This window comes from Agelaius tricolor, unplaced genomic scaffold, assembly GCF_023055355.1.
Source record: "Agelaius tricolor isolate 1412-34295 unplaced genomic scaffold, bAgeTri1.0.p SCAF_2, whole genome shotgun sequence".
NCBI classification, from domain to species: domain Eukaryota; kingdom Metazoa; phylum Chordata; class Aves; order Passeriformes; family Icteridae; genus Agelaius; species Agelaius tricolor.
In genome coordinates, this window is record NW_027269262.1 from 30,352,210 (window position 1) to 30,366,851 (window position 14,642).

Here is a 14,642-nt window from a genome sequence, read left to right on the forward strand (position 1 = left end):
GAGGTAACTGGGGACACCTCCTTTTCTCATGCTTGGAGCAAGTAAATAAAAAGATCTCACTCATTAAAGTGAGGGCAAAGTCAGTTTACTGTACTGTCCTTCCTCTCCCTTTTTCATGTTTTAAAATTTTTTACTGTTTTCTATCAGACATGTTGGGCATCCTAACTTACTTTTTTAAATTGGACCACTCTCTTGGTCCACTAATCATTCATTGCTTTCCACCATTTTTTCCAAGGACTTCAGTCTGTGTGTACATCTGTTCACATCCTGAGTGCCACTACAGTGATTTTCAGCTTCAGTACCTTTCTGCTCTCCCTTACCTGTGTGAACAGACTTTACTCTCACAGATCACAGCCTCTTTTCCAGTATTATCTTCTAGTGGCACAGATATTGGGTCCATGCCTAGGTGGGAAGACAGAAAGTCATATTTAAATAAAAAAATTATGAAGAATGACAGGATCATGAAAAAAGTTCCTATTTTTGCTCCTTAGCACAGTCACAGCAGCTTCATTAACAGCAAATTAAAAAATATTTTTTCTTTTTGCTAGAATTATATTCTCTGCCGGCAGGTGGCTCCAAATGATAAAACAAAGTGCAAAGGCTGCAGATGACCTTGGTACTCAAAGCATATTTAAAAAATAAACAATTTCAGCTTTGAGTAATTTCCTTCTCTGTTTATCTCAGGCAAGAAAACTGGCACAGAATTATGGCCTCAGTCACGGTTTCTGTTGAAAGGATGGTTCCTCTGACAAGTCAGGAGATGATATTAAACACCATCATGCTGGAGTAGAAGGACTGAGTGATCTGAAAGATGAAAGATGGAGGAGGGGGGAAGAAAAAAAGAGGCACAGTCTGTTTAAAAAAAGAAATATTCTGTGAGACAAAACTACGATAATTTAAAGACAAGACAAAATGTATGGAAAACTGCAAATGAGACAATTATTTCCATCTATTCATCTCCAAGTTTAAACCAGCTGAGGATTCCGTGGTAATGATCTATTTTAACTTCTCCCACATTTTTCTCATCTTGAACAGAATGAGCCAAAGATATGGAAAGAGTACTGTAGTTTGCTAGAACCAAAAAGAAAAGCTGTTCTACTTTTCTTTCTGTTAATTGAAAACAATAATGTTAAATGAAGAACAAAGTGTTTTACTGTGTGACTGTAATGAATCCAGCTTTTCCATTACACTGCAACACATATTAACCAAAACTTTGACTACACCCCCATTTCCCAGAATTATAACTACATATTTTGATATTATACAATATTGTAAAACAAAAAAAAAAATCATGCTCTACCAGCTCTGTGATATGGTGAAATCGAGTTGGCTTATTTTCTTCTGAAGAGTAATAAAATGTAGATCAGATTCATTGTAACACCACTATTGTAATTGTAATACCACAACTCTGTTTCATGCATGTTTTACAAAACAGAAAGTGGTCTACCTCTTCTTTGGTTAATTATGTTAGTGTATGTCGTAAGTGAAGACAGAGGGGGAAAAGTTGGTTTCACTTAAGAAAATAATACATGTAAAAAATGCTTTGAACTACCCTGTAACAACCTGAAAAATAGCCAATGTTATTGTCTTATCAACTAGAACTCTTGGGCTTTGAAACAATTAAACATTAGAATCATTCCTTCTGGAAAAGACAAGTTTGAAACATTTCATCCTGCAGCAATCTTAACTGTTACATCTTTCAAATACTTCCTAAGAAAGGCATACTCACAAAATTTCTTAAAATAGAATTTCAGGGCTTTAAAAAGGCTTTTATATACCAGCAAGTGTATCACATTTTTATTGAACAGTACACATTTTACAGTGATGTTTAGGTCAGTTAAACATTGTTAATTACAATTTTATTCTGTCTTTAAGGCAAAAAAAATAAAGTAGAATATTGCCAGTCACTAAAGTGCAAAAGCTGTCATTCTCCATGGTAATTTGCTTGATAATAAAATTCACAGATGTGCTCACAGTATTAATATAAAAAAATCTTATCGTTATAGCTCCTATTTTCAATCAATGAGGAAAATTAGAGATCTGTTATTTCAATAGACTGAAATATAAACCATTCATGTATATTCTTTCATCAGTGTATGCACTTAATTCCCATTATTTTTATTGGCAGTAACACATGACTATTTGAAGGCACAATAAACTCCATAAAGTGCAATTAGCTGCTCAGTTTTGCCAGCATTTTTCTACTCCAATATTTTAAGGTGCCTCCTCGACACTCAGAATTTCTCCCACTGTGCAGTGACAAACTAATGCTCAACTTGCCAGAGTAATGCTGATTGTTAGCTAAAATGGAAAGAGAGAAATAAGTCTTTTCCAGAAATGTATTCTCAGCTGAATTCTGTTTGGCTACACATTTGTGTAGGTCAGGAACAAGTGCGATGTAATCTGTGCTCCCACGCATTTGATGGAAGAGGACACAGAGATTTCCCTTGATTCTCACTCCAGTAATAGGGTTTCTGGAAATGAAGGCACTTGCTCCTGCCCACTTTTCAGTTACTGGGAGCCAAACCTCTAATAATTTCATTCAAGACACATGAAATTCTTTCTCTCCACGAAGTCTGATTTAGAGTTAGGTACACTGATTTTCTCAAACTGGGTTCTGTGATAGCAAGGCTTTGTTACACTCTGAACAGTAAACAAAATAGGGAATGCCTGTTAACAACCTCATTGCCTAAGAAAATAATTCTGACAAAATTAATAAATGCAGTTTCTCAAAATTAAAATCTCACTCCCTCTGAGGAAGAAAAGTACAGCCAGTGAGAGAGCACACACAAGCCTTTCCTCTCCCTCTACTTTCACTTAACCCCTCCGTCAGAGATCCGGGAAACACCTGGAGCTCCCCAGCTGCCATACAAGCCAACTAATTTTGCAGGCATGCCAGGCAAAGATCTTAAGCCTTCAGGCAGCTTTGGGCTTGTGTAGAGCCCCACTGTGCCATCCTTGCTACCCACAGTGGACGGGTGGCACGATTGCACAGCTGGGTTGGTCAGACAGCAAGTTCTGCCCATCCACAGCTGGGGCTACAGAGACACCCAACATGCAGGGGTTAAAGAACAACACTGAAAGGGTGTCTCAGCAAACAGACAATTCAGCAAAAGGTGTTGAAGTAGTTACAGTCACACTAAATCATGCTGACAAATTTTTCTTGGACAGAGAAGACAGAGAATATTAAGCCACATTGAAATAAAATAGCCATAAACAAATTTTCTACTAATGAAAAGTTCTAGAGGGAGAGGAACACGTGTGCCTGGAGGGGAAGAGAGAACAGACTCATTATGTTTTAAAAGTGGCACAGATAAAGTGTTCACCATAACCTAACAGTGTAACAGCAAAACGCTCCTAAAAACCGCTGCGTACCCCATCCACGCGGGATCCGCTCACTCGGCTTCAGGCACTTACCAGAGGCCCTATTCCAGCAGCATCCTCGCCTTAGGCTCTCTCTTTTGGAGAGAGGCGCCTCCAGCCAGCAAAGCACGCCCTGGGCGGAGGTGCGAGCCACAGGCTGCGCTCCCAGCGGGAAAAGCGCGGATAGCAGCGGAGCTGGCAGGGAAAGCACCGCGGGTAGGGCTCCTGGCAGAGGCGAAGCAGCCGCCGGACTGCGCTGTCACCGTCACCTGCGGCGCTGGGCTTGCACAGTCACCGAAGCAAGGGCATGGCAGAAATGGAAAGAACAGAGAAACTCAGCACAGGAACTGTGAGGGCAGGGGGAGGAGAGATGGAGGGAACAAAGCTCAGCTAGGAAAGATGCATGCGGCTGTGGCTGAGTAAAGGCGGTTCAGGTGGTGGCCTTCCACGTGGATGAAGGAGCGGAGCAGGAGGAGACCTGGAGACGGCTGTCAGTCACCAGGCCAAGAGCTACAGATCTGAAATAGCATTGGCCACCAACACAGGCAGCCAAGGTTCTGAGCTTCAGAACAACCAGCCTGGCTCAAGAGAGTTCCACTGCTCCCCACCACAAGGATCTCTGCTCACAGGCAGCATTCAGCTTCAGGCCCTATGTTTGCAACCAACTACAGACAGGCTGGAGGTGTGGTGACAAAAGCAGCAGGGATTAGTGTGGGATTTGTGAGGAAAGAGTCAATTTATTAAATTAAATTTGTCTGCCATGAAATTATTTAAGTGGGAGACATAACACTGACCCATGTTTGTGAAAGGATAAAAGATAAAGATTAAAAATTTAACACCAACAAACAAATAATGGATTTAGACTGCAGGTAAGAAGAAAGAAAACATAATAAATATTGGAACAACTTCCTACAGATTTATGTGCTCAGCCTTATCCTGCTGGTTTGTGTGTGCTCCCATCATTGTGCCATCTTAGGAGGAGTAAGCTCTGGAATAGAGTCTCCAAGAAAAAGACTCCCATTATCTCACTGTCAAGAATTTTAAAAAATGCCACAGGTTGTAAGACCATCATGAGACTAAAAACCAGCAGGACTACTAAAAAAGAGGCCCCAGATCACCTCATGGGCTAGGAGTTTGGTAGCTAGAGTCATTATACAAAGAATAAAATGACTCCATTCTTACACACTGGCTGTACCAAAGCAGGCTTGTAAATAAATGGCAATGACATTGCCATTAGAGCATACTGATCAATTACTTTTGGGTAGAAAAATGATCATGGACTTGGACAATCACTTCTGTGGGGAAATGGTTCTCACTTTCATAGGAAGGAAAGGCAAATGACAGTGAAAATTCCAAAAAAGACACACAGTAAAATGTAGAATTTAAAGGCAAATTTCACCCTGGCACTAACTGTGGCAAGAGATTGTAAATCTCAGTAAATCTCACCCAAAGATCAAATGGGTGCCTTGACTGTCACTTTTGTCTGGGGAAACTTCTTCCTGACTCCCTGAAGTATGACAGGTCTTACTGACAGGTGTTATTGACAGGTGAACATACTAATGGGTAGGCACTTGTCTGAATGAGTGCTAGCAAGGAAAAAAAAAGAACAGGCTCAAAATGGTCAGAAAGGAAGCGAGATGGTAAGGAAATAAATCTCTAGAAATAATTAGTTCTGAAGCACTTGATAATTTAAAAGTTTTGGGAGAAGGCTGTCTGTGCAACTCTACTATAGAAATTTGAGGTGCAAAGTGCTCCATGTAGAATTGAAATGAATTAATGATAGATTTTCAAGGAAATAGTGCAGAGGAAAGAGAGGAAAGCAGCAGTGTATGTGTCAGTGGGCAAGTCTGCAATCCCTAAGAAGAGACTAGCTTGTGTTTGGGATTGGAAACAGAAAATAGTAAATAGATAATTAGTTGAAGTATCAAAATGTACATTTGAGAAACCTATTTCAGACAAAAAGTATCAACAAGTCAGACTTAGTTCTATGGAGGGTGCTCAGACAGTTGGAGATGACAGCAACTCTAATGTATACACAGAAAGGAGACTGTGGTTACAGATCCACTCATATGGATTTCTAAAAAAGTGTGAAAAATCTGAAGACAGGTTCCCTTATTTTGCTCTAGCTGCTGAAAATGTGGGCACGTCTATTATTAGTGGTTAAGACATTATGGGCTGAGTAAATGTGGGACCCCAGAGAAATGATGAACACTATTCAGACACATGCAAACTCAGCATTAGTAATGACTTCTGTGCAATTCAAACCTGTTCCAGTGTTCAGTGGAAATGGCACTGTTATGAAAGTAAATAATTTTCACCCCTGAGTAGTAAAGGCCTTTCTGTAACACTTTACATATTTTTTTTTCATTTTTTTCCCCTCAGCAGTGAATAAAAAGGATTTTGATAATTCCCAGGAAGCTCAAACATCATAAAATATTTGCCTGCTAGTGCAAGTATTTAATTGAGTTACATAATGTCTGGTCCTTATTTTAATTCATCCTAATTTCCACTGAAGACTTTACCCCTCTAATCACACAGATGGAAGGAGGAAGAGAGATACAAAATGGGAATGTTTTTGTCCAAGGTGTTTAATGTTAAGACTTCTATTCCTTACCTTTGCAGCAATAACAATCCCTTCAGGCTGTGGGACTTCATGCTATGGAGAGACACTAGTCAGTAAATTTCCACTTCTGTCTGTTCCTTTCTCCATCCTGAAGCATTCACTTTATGATTGCACATAGGGAGTCACTGTCTACTCTCTGCCTGCCCAACAATAAGTTAGGAAGCCCCCCAAGGGCTTCATTGCCCACAGCTGGCACAGAACTTGTCCCTAAAGTCACAAGAAAGGATGCACAGCATTCAGTAGTTTGGTGGGAGCATGCAGGTGTCCCTGCCTAGAAATCTGACACCAATAAAGAAGGGAAGGAAAGGATATTGTTTACTAACCTTCTGCCTGAATGACCATAATTTTTTGCTTCAGATCAATTGAGGGGCTCACAAGACACAACCTTGGCTCCTGCTTCTGAGTCATGCAGACTCCATTCTGGTTTACAACCATCCAGTTGCGGTCATACAGCAAACCCTGGTTTCCTACGGGCCATTCTGTAACCTGGGAAAGCATTAGGAGTGGGTACAAGGGTTTAAAAATGTTTGCTGCATTAATAGATTCATGCTGAAAAGAGAAGAGAGGGAAAAGAATCTGTTCATCAAAGATAAAGATATCACTGCACAAAGCTGACAAAAAAAGATCAAATTACTGAAAGTTGTTACATATTATCATACAGTTTAACAGAGCTATAAGAATAAACAATCTCCGAAGCACTCTGAAAGATGTCTTCAATTTTATACTCATCCATTTTTAGGACCTATTCCTCCAGAAATTTTCATTTAACTTAAAAAGCACAGAAATTTTATGGGAATTTTATGAATTAAGGCAAAACCAAAAAAACAGAAGGCAAGAAAACGGTGAAGTTGAAAATTCTGAAAAAACTTGTTTTTCATAAAATGGGACCACTTTATCAATTAATCCATTCGAGAAAATCTCTGCCACTGAAGCTTCTGGTTTTGCTGGGAGAATAATAGTTTCTTTAAATTCCCTTACAACAAAACACATTGTCTTCTTTGCTATCTGTTCTTCCATTATGTCTATAACAGCCTTTACATTCAATAGCCCATACAAGAATATTGTCCTTGCTTTCACATACATTTTTCTGGTGAAAAGAACATCTGTTTCTGATGCTACACAGATGGTAATCTTGAAATCCAAAAAGAGAGCAATTTTAGTAATGCCTTTGGGTGACATTAATATCTGCTTTCTTCTCCAGAATGTTAAAATATTAATACCATTCTTGTAATATAAAGCTGGCCACCAACATATTCTTCAGCTCACATATGCTTTCTAGTCACAGATGAATAGGGAGAAAAGTTTACAGTGGAACTTTGTTGAATTCTTATAGAAAAGCTGAGCACATCTCACATGGATTAGCCAACAAAAGATTTCAGCAAAACCCTATTGAGTAAAAGATATGTCAAGCACAGCCTGATGCTATGAAGAACAGCATGTCTGGAAGCACTAGCTAGATTAATTAAAAATCACATTTTTGTTTATCATGTGATCAACCCAAAACTTGACAGACCCTAAAATATCTCATTCTTATAAACTTTTTCTGTTTTTATAGAAGCCTGCAGCAGCACCGACTGCCTGATTATAGAAAGCTAAGGGCAGGCATGGTAGAACTGAAAACTTAAAGCATCAAAGCTGAAATAAAAACAATTCCACCACAGTGCAACCAACTATACTGAATACAGAAAACAGAAAAATAAAAATTAGGAGAAGAAATATGTTCTATCAACCCCCTTGATTTATAATATTATTTAGCAATTTTTAATGTAACTGGATAAAGTGGATGAAAATTCTGTGATAAATAGAAATTTTAGGTCTGACATGTCATCTGAAATCACATTATCCTAGAACCTCAAACTGTCAGCACCTCAGCTATATGAACCTTTTTCCTTGTCTATTTTAGGAGAGGAATCAGCCCAAGGATTGCCACATCAGCTGAAGAATACACTTTTGTTCTTAGTGGAAATTATTCTTTGGAGAGACCAGCATTTTTGGTTATCCTGTATAATTTGATTACAAAATGCATTTGAAGAGCTGGTGATCATCTGAGAGCTGCAAGAATTTCCTGCTAACAAATCTCCCTTCCAAAAATGAAGATCATTAATTGGTAATACATCCTCCCACGAATCCAACAGATCTCTACAGGATTTGATAGATATTGAAAGCAGAATAAACTAAGAAAGCAGAAAAATAGAAGACCACAAAGTTTCTCAGTTCCCTCTTGCAACATTCAGTTGTTTTGGTTCCACTTCAGGACAGCAATCTTTTTCAGGAAATAGCTTAAGCATTTGCTTACCCTTCACTGAAGGCAAAAGGCTTTATGAGCAAAATAAATCTTCTCTTTAATCAGATAGTTCTTGCATGCTGACAGGCATTAAAGGGTAATTCCAGCTAACTAGCTAGCAGATATTTGGAAATAATCAACACCTTCCATTCAAGATACCTCTGACAGGTTTGAAAAAATGGCAACTAACACCATGCTTCACTCAAACCACAAATGTGATGCAGCCCATGACTACAGGTCCTCAACCCATTTTTCCCTCTTCTTCTGGGTATTTGCCATTGCAGTGAGAGTCACACACTGTGCCCTGCAGTGAGTCTCAGGCCTGTCATGGATGTTCTCTGTGCACTGTCAGGTGCCCAACTCCCTGTCCACTTTTCAGCTCACTGTATTGTACTGTATTGCTAGGACCCTGGTAAAGGGAGTTGCAACAACAAAATAACTGGCTGCCTTGGATGGAGAGTCACAGATGGCTGTGAACAGCCAGAGCTGGTTTGCTGCTAATACTGACACTGGAGATGACCAAGGAAGAACACATTCATTTCTCCTCTCAGCACCTAGGCCTGTGCAGAGCATATCCTGCCCTTATTTCAAAGGGGCTGAAGGGATTGTTAAATAAAGTAAAATGGAGCCAGTTAACATACATGGCAGTGAGCAATAGTGCATTGTATAGCCTGTAATGTGATTCCCTGAAGTTGCCTGGCCATTTCTGGCTACTGGGACAAATTGAAAGCAGGAGGACAGAAGGAAAGCAGGGAGTGAATGGTTTTAGATAGATAGCTGATAGATACCAGCATAAACCTTCATTCCAAGCATGGCAGGTGATGATGCATGTTAGGATCATTCAATTTATGGTCTCCTCTACCTGTCATGAGGATCATTACATAATACAGCCAGTACTTGGTATTGTCCCATCTGCTTTAGTCCATCTTTTCCTATCACATAATGAAAATATCCACTGCAAAAACATGTGGGGTTGTTTGGTTTTTTCTTTATTTCAGATTTTTCTGTAAAATATTTTGTGCTGCATTTCTCCCATAGTTCACACTAATGCCATCATGAAGGCCAACACAGTTTTTGAACACATTAAAGGAATCACTAAAAAGGCTTTAAATTATCTAAATTTAAAAATTTTAGTGGTCTTACATATAATTTATCCAGTGATCACTAGGAATTTGCATTGTATTTTGAATTAAAAGCTAGTTTGTCTTCTCTGTTGAGATGCAATTTTTTATACTATGAAATCTACTGTAAGAATAATAAAGTTATTAATTCGTTATTAGTTTAAATTCCTAACCTCTTTCACTAGGCACATTGCATTATATAATTATGCAAAAGTCATCGACATGAGAGATGTTCCTGTTTAAAAATGCATGTTTAAAACACATTTTTATACTGGAAAAAATAAAGTGGTCTGGGATGGAGGTTACTCCTTTGCTTTTCTCCATTTAATAAAATAATTGTAGGAAAAGAACACACATTTGAGAAGCTGAGCTAGAAAACTCTGCCCTCTGCTTCCTGCACCATGTGTACAAAATCCATGGGACAACAGTGGCCAGGAACACTCCACACAGTTCTGCAGAAATGACCTGACCTGCAGCAAGCTAACAATCTTCATGCCAAGTTTCATCCTCCCAGCTGCCAAAGCACTCTGCACTCTCATTTTCTCTGGAGGTCAAGAACCTCTCATACTAAACCACTTAGAATAGAACAGAAAAATCAGAGTTTGGGAGAGGAGGAGATTATGTGACTCTAAAGAGGAGATCAAACAGCTGTGAGTTCACACTCACATCCTCCTCAAGTTTGTCCTCCTGCCACTAATCATCTATCCTGCAACCAGCAACTCTGTGGGCAGATTTCAGTGGCAGATGGGCTGAGTCCTGCTCACAGTTATCTGGAATTTTCCACTGCACACATTATTTTAGGAAAACTCAAGTGATCATGTAGTTACAATAAAACCTAGTTACAGCACATGCTAAAGGTCTGACCTCCCATACCAGCAGGAGGCCTCCACTTGAACCTACAAATCCATGAGCTTCTGATCTCAAGTATCAACGTATTGGAAGGTGAATGAATTTACTACAGCTCAGCATTTGAACCACTTCTACCTTTTCACATCAGCTGAGTTACCCTATAACTGATAAATAAGGAGATCAAATTTTTAATTGGGAAAATACTGTTCTACATTTCCAGCAACTACAAAGCATTTAAAGCTATTTTAGATGATTTTCAATTCTTGGATTCCAATCAAAGACTAAAGCTACATGATTACTTTAGAACTACTTTAGAAGTTTATGCATTTCCTGAAGTAAGGAGATAATAAAATGTTAAGTGAGAAGTCTATGAAAAAAACACACTAAACAAATGGCAAAAGAATAGTTTTGGCTATGATTCAGTCTTTTCAAGATAAAGCCTAGAGATTCTGGCATAATCAATATTTTAGAAAGCAAAATGATTTCCAGAATTTGATTCCATTTAATTGTGGTAAGGTTTCTTCTCTAGCATGTCTTGCTTCACACTCCAGTGCATGTGACATACATTGTTTTCCTGTTTCAAGGTGATACAGGCTGAAGCTGCAGTAATGACATATAAAAACATATATACAGATACATATTGGAAGTTTCTGCACTCTGCAGGGTCTGGGTCCTGGCAGTCATGGCTTTCCTATTCTACTCTTTCTCACTGGGAAGAGAGTAAGCCACTTGGTGATTTAGAATGGGATTAATTGAGTTTTAAAGTTCATTTTACAAATGGTGGTCTGTAAGATGGTATTTTATCTCTTCTATAGGCAGACAGTGAGACTGGCAGATCTTTCACAGGCTGGTTATAAATGTATGACAGGTCTAGAAGTGCCAGTCAGACTTTTAGGAAGAAAAAACATGAAGAACATCTGGTGGACAGGAAAAGTCGCAAAACCAAACATATTTTTTGCAGGGATTTACTTCAATATAAAAACCCCATCAAAATACTCTTTTGACTTCAACTCCTGGCCTGCTCTCCCAATGCAGTGAAAGCCCTTTCCCAGCGGATAACAACAATTTCCCAGTTGTTAGGTCAACTTCTGTTGTTCTTTTGCATGCACTCATGTACCTTCCATAAGCCACATGGAAACCATATGGAAATGCATAAAAATTACTGTTTAAGTAGAGGAGAAGAAGAGCTAAATGCTCTTTATAGTCAAATTCCAGTCCCTTCCAGTACCATACACAAAATCCAGTATTTATTTAATTTTCTGTTACTCTTTGGCAATACAGGCTCTGACAGTGCTTAGATTACAGACCTTTATTGTATGTAGCTGAGGCTTTGTCATAAAAAAATCAAAACAGACTTCAAAAATTACTCTAGACATGCAAAATTAAACCTCATAATGTAGTTGCAGATTTTATATCTGTTTTTAAATTATTCAGATCAGCTAGTGTTAGCCGCATAATCCAAGTTGCCTTGGATTCCTCTTGCAGTCAATGAAAAGAAACAGAAATATCTAGGAAAATTTATTTCTCCTACTGCAGATGCCTATTTTATGCTAAAATGAATAAGCAGGTATGCATCTCTCACTGCTTACAGAACAGTGTTGAGCTGTAGAGGTGGAAGCTGAGGTAAGAAAAGTCCTGTTTTCACTCTGGGGCCCATTAACACATGCCTGGCACAAGCACTATGCATGAGGCATGGGGATTTCCCCCCTCCATATAGAACTGCAGTCCTGTCTGCTGGGGAGTACCAGGTTTGTGCGAATTTATCACCTAAAGCTGTTTCCCCTCACAGAGCTTGAAGAGGAGAAATCTGGCTCAGCTTGTGGGGAAACATAAGCTTTCTTTCATGCTGAGGTATGTCTTACCTGCTCCTGGGCACAATCACTTCAAAGCCTTCCTAGTGCTGAATGTTGTGGCATGTATCTCACAACACCAGCCTGCATGTCAAAAACAGAACTTAACCCCAAAGGTGCATGAGTACTGCCAACATATTTCAGCAGCTTCCATACTGGGCTTCTCTAATACAGCTATGAAAACTGCAACACTTCAACAAAGGCTAAAAAATTTTCACAGGAAATGGGCAATTAATTTGATTTTCTAAACAGTTTGATCTAGTGGGAAGTTAATAAGGGGTGGAAATTGTTTGTTCAGGTCTCATTTGATGCTCAGGATTGTGTCTCTGAATTAAAGACATCATAAGCCAATCCAAATTTAAAAATACAGACGTTTGGTTGATCATTTAATAGTGTTTAATTGCCCAACCATTCTGCACTGAGAAAGAAAAAAAACAAAACATTATCAAATCAGCTGAGAAGCCCTATTTGAAATTCAGGAGATTCGTCACTGGATTTGACCCCAATTTTCTCTCAGATGTGAGACACTGACCTACACCAGTAAGTTTTCGTAAGGAAAGTTATATCATTATTGATATTCATTAAATCACTTCCCAGTATGGTACTAAGCAGAGTGACATCCTAGGTCATGTGTGGGCCATACACCTATTTCATCATGCATTACTAAAAAAAAAAAAAGTCACAGCTAAGGTGATGATATTATTAACTTGGTAAAAAAGCAATTAAAATCTTCAAAGAGTGAACTTTCAAATAGCACAGCAACACTTAAATGTCATATTTCTGCGGCAAATGTATTTTTAATGATAACATTTCTTTGTAATGTAAATCAGCCGCCTCTCAATTATAACATGTTAATCAAGTTACTTCTCAATTGCTGCCTACCCTTCAATGCCTACGAGTCCATCACATGTCATTCTGTAAAAGCATACTAATTATTTGATTATATTTTAGTCAAGTTTTGCAAATCCAACTATTTTCTTCAAGACAGCACATTACGTGCAGATTTGCCAGTTGTGGGGGAGGGGAGAGCAGAAGACACATTTACCCCTCCCCTGTAACTTCAGCCTAATTCAAAATCCTTCAAGGTAGCCTAACATGTGGGACTTGATCCCAGAACCTGGAGAAAAGGAAACATGGGTACCCACACCCTGCTTCCTGGTATGTCATACACACAGGTCTGATGAAAAACACAAGGCTGAGCTGCACAAGTAGTTCTGAATGGCTCAAAGCACATACCTCAAATGCAGAGCAGGATTTGATTGGGTAGAGGTAAATTTTGGCAACAGTGATGGGCTTGCCACCTTTTCTATACGTTGGCACTGCAGTCTCAGAAACAGCTGCCCTCATGCTTTCTGCCTCAGGTTCTGGTGGCTGCCAGCTGCCAGTTGTCTCTGCCTCAGATGGAATATTCCCGAGTTCTCTGTCAGAGATTTGCAGTATTGGAGACAATTCATCTGCCTTGTTAAATGAAAGGTGGTCATCTGGAACAGACTCTGTCGGCAGCTTTGTAACAGACTGGAGAGCAATCTCAGCATCCGACTTGGAGAGTCTGGTGGCTATGATGAAATTCAAAAAAGTCTGTGCATCTTCAAAAGAAGACATGTAGCCAAAGGATATTCTCACAGAACCAGTGGGACGTCCATCAAGTAAGTCTATGTTATCTCCACAGACATGGCCAGCCTAGTTTGAAATAGGAAGAAAACCAGAGAGCTGTCATGATACTTTGCTTTATTTCTCTCTAATTTTACCTAGTTATTAATGAGTCTCTTAATTCTAACCTGAAAAACTGCTGTAAAAAATAGAAGGTTAACTCATCAATACAAAGAGAAAATACCCTCAATCATCTTATGATTTACTTAGACTGTGAAGATAATTTTGAGCTGCTTGTTCTATTCTATTCTAGGGGAAGAGATACTTCCCAAAAACATATAAAGAATCACTTAAAGGTTGTATGTCCCATGATGGTCTGCTCAGACAACCTCCAGGGATATTCCAGTCTCACCTGCATAGTTCACTGGGATTCAAACTGTGATGTTACGTTCAGATAAGAAAACAAACCATGAGATGGCTGATTTTTGGGGGAAGTTTTCTCAACATTCACTAGTCAGAAAAGCACCATTTTATACCACCAGTGGCTTTATCATGGCTTGTGTTTAACAGTCCAAACAGCAGAGAACTAACTCATTTGGGATAGCAGCAAAGCAGAGACTTGAATCTAGAGCTCAGACATCCTAAGTTACATAGGAATATCCAACAAATCTGTCTTGCTGATCCATCAACACATTGCTTTTAGGGTAAAGGGAACTAGGCTTCCCTCCAACACTTCCTCCTTTGTAGAGCACAAGTTTCCACTTGAAAAAATTTTGTTGAAAAATTTTTTGAATGCCCTATAGTGACCTCCATGTAGATACTCATCTGACAAGTCTCTCAGACAAGGCTCTATGGAAAACTCTCCCTTAAGAGAAAAAGTTTCTCATTCTTTAAGTGAGTCATTGAGTACTGCAAGCTAGAGTCCCCCTTTGTTCATCCACTTAATAGTAGCTCACCAATGG

The 14,642-nt window shown here is 39.1% G+C and overlaps 1 protein-coding gene across 1 annotated transcript in view; it reads right to left on the minus strand.

Annotated features, from left to right (window-relative positions):
- The window catches only part of MOCOS (molybdenum cofactor sulfurase), a 211,179-nt gene that overhangs the window by 21,823 nt on the left and 174,714 nt on the right, over window positions 1–14,642 (minus strand). Inside the window, exons 8-10 of the mRNA XM_071455205.1 lie at window positions 13,327–13,770; window positions 6,310–6,472; window positions 321–402 (exon numbers count right to left, since the gene is read on the minus strand). Coding sequence (XP_071311306.1) covers window positions 321–402; window positions 6,310–6,472; window positions 13,327–13,770 — 689 coding nt within the window. The remainder of the gene's footprint in view (window positions 1–320; window positions 403–6,309; window positions 6,473–13,326; window positions 13,771–14,642) is intronic.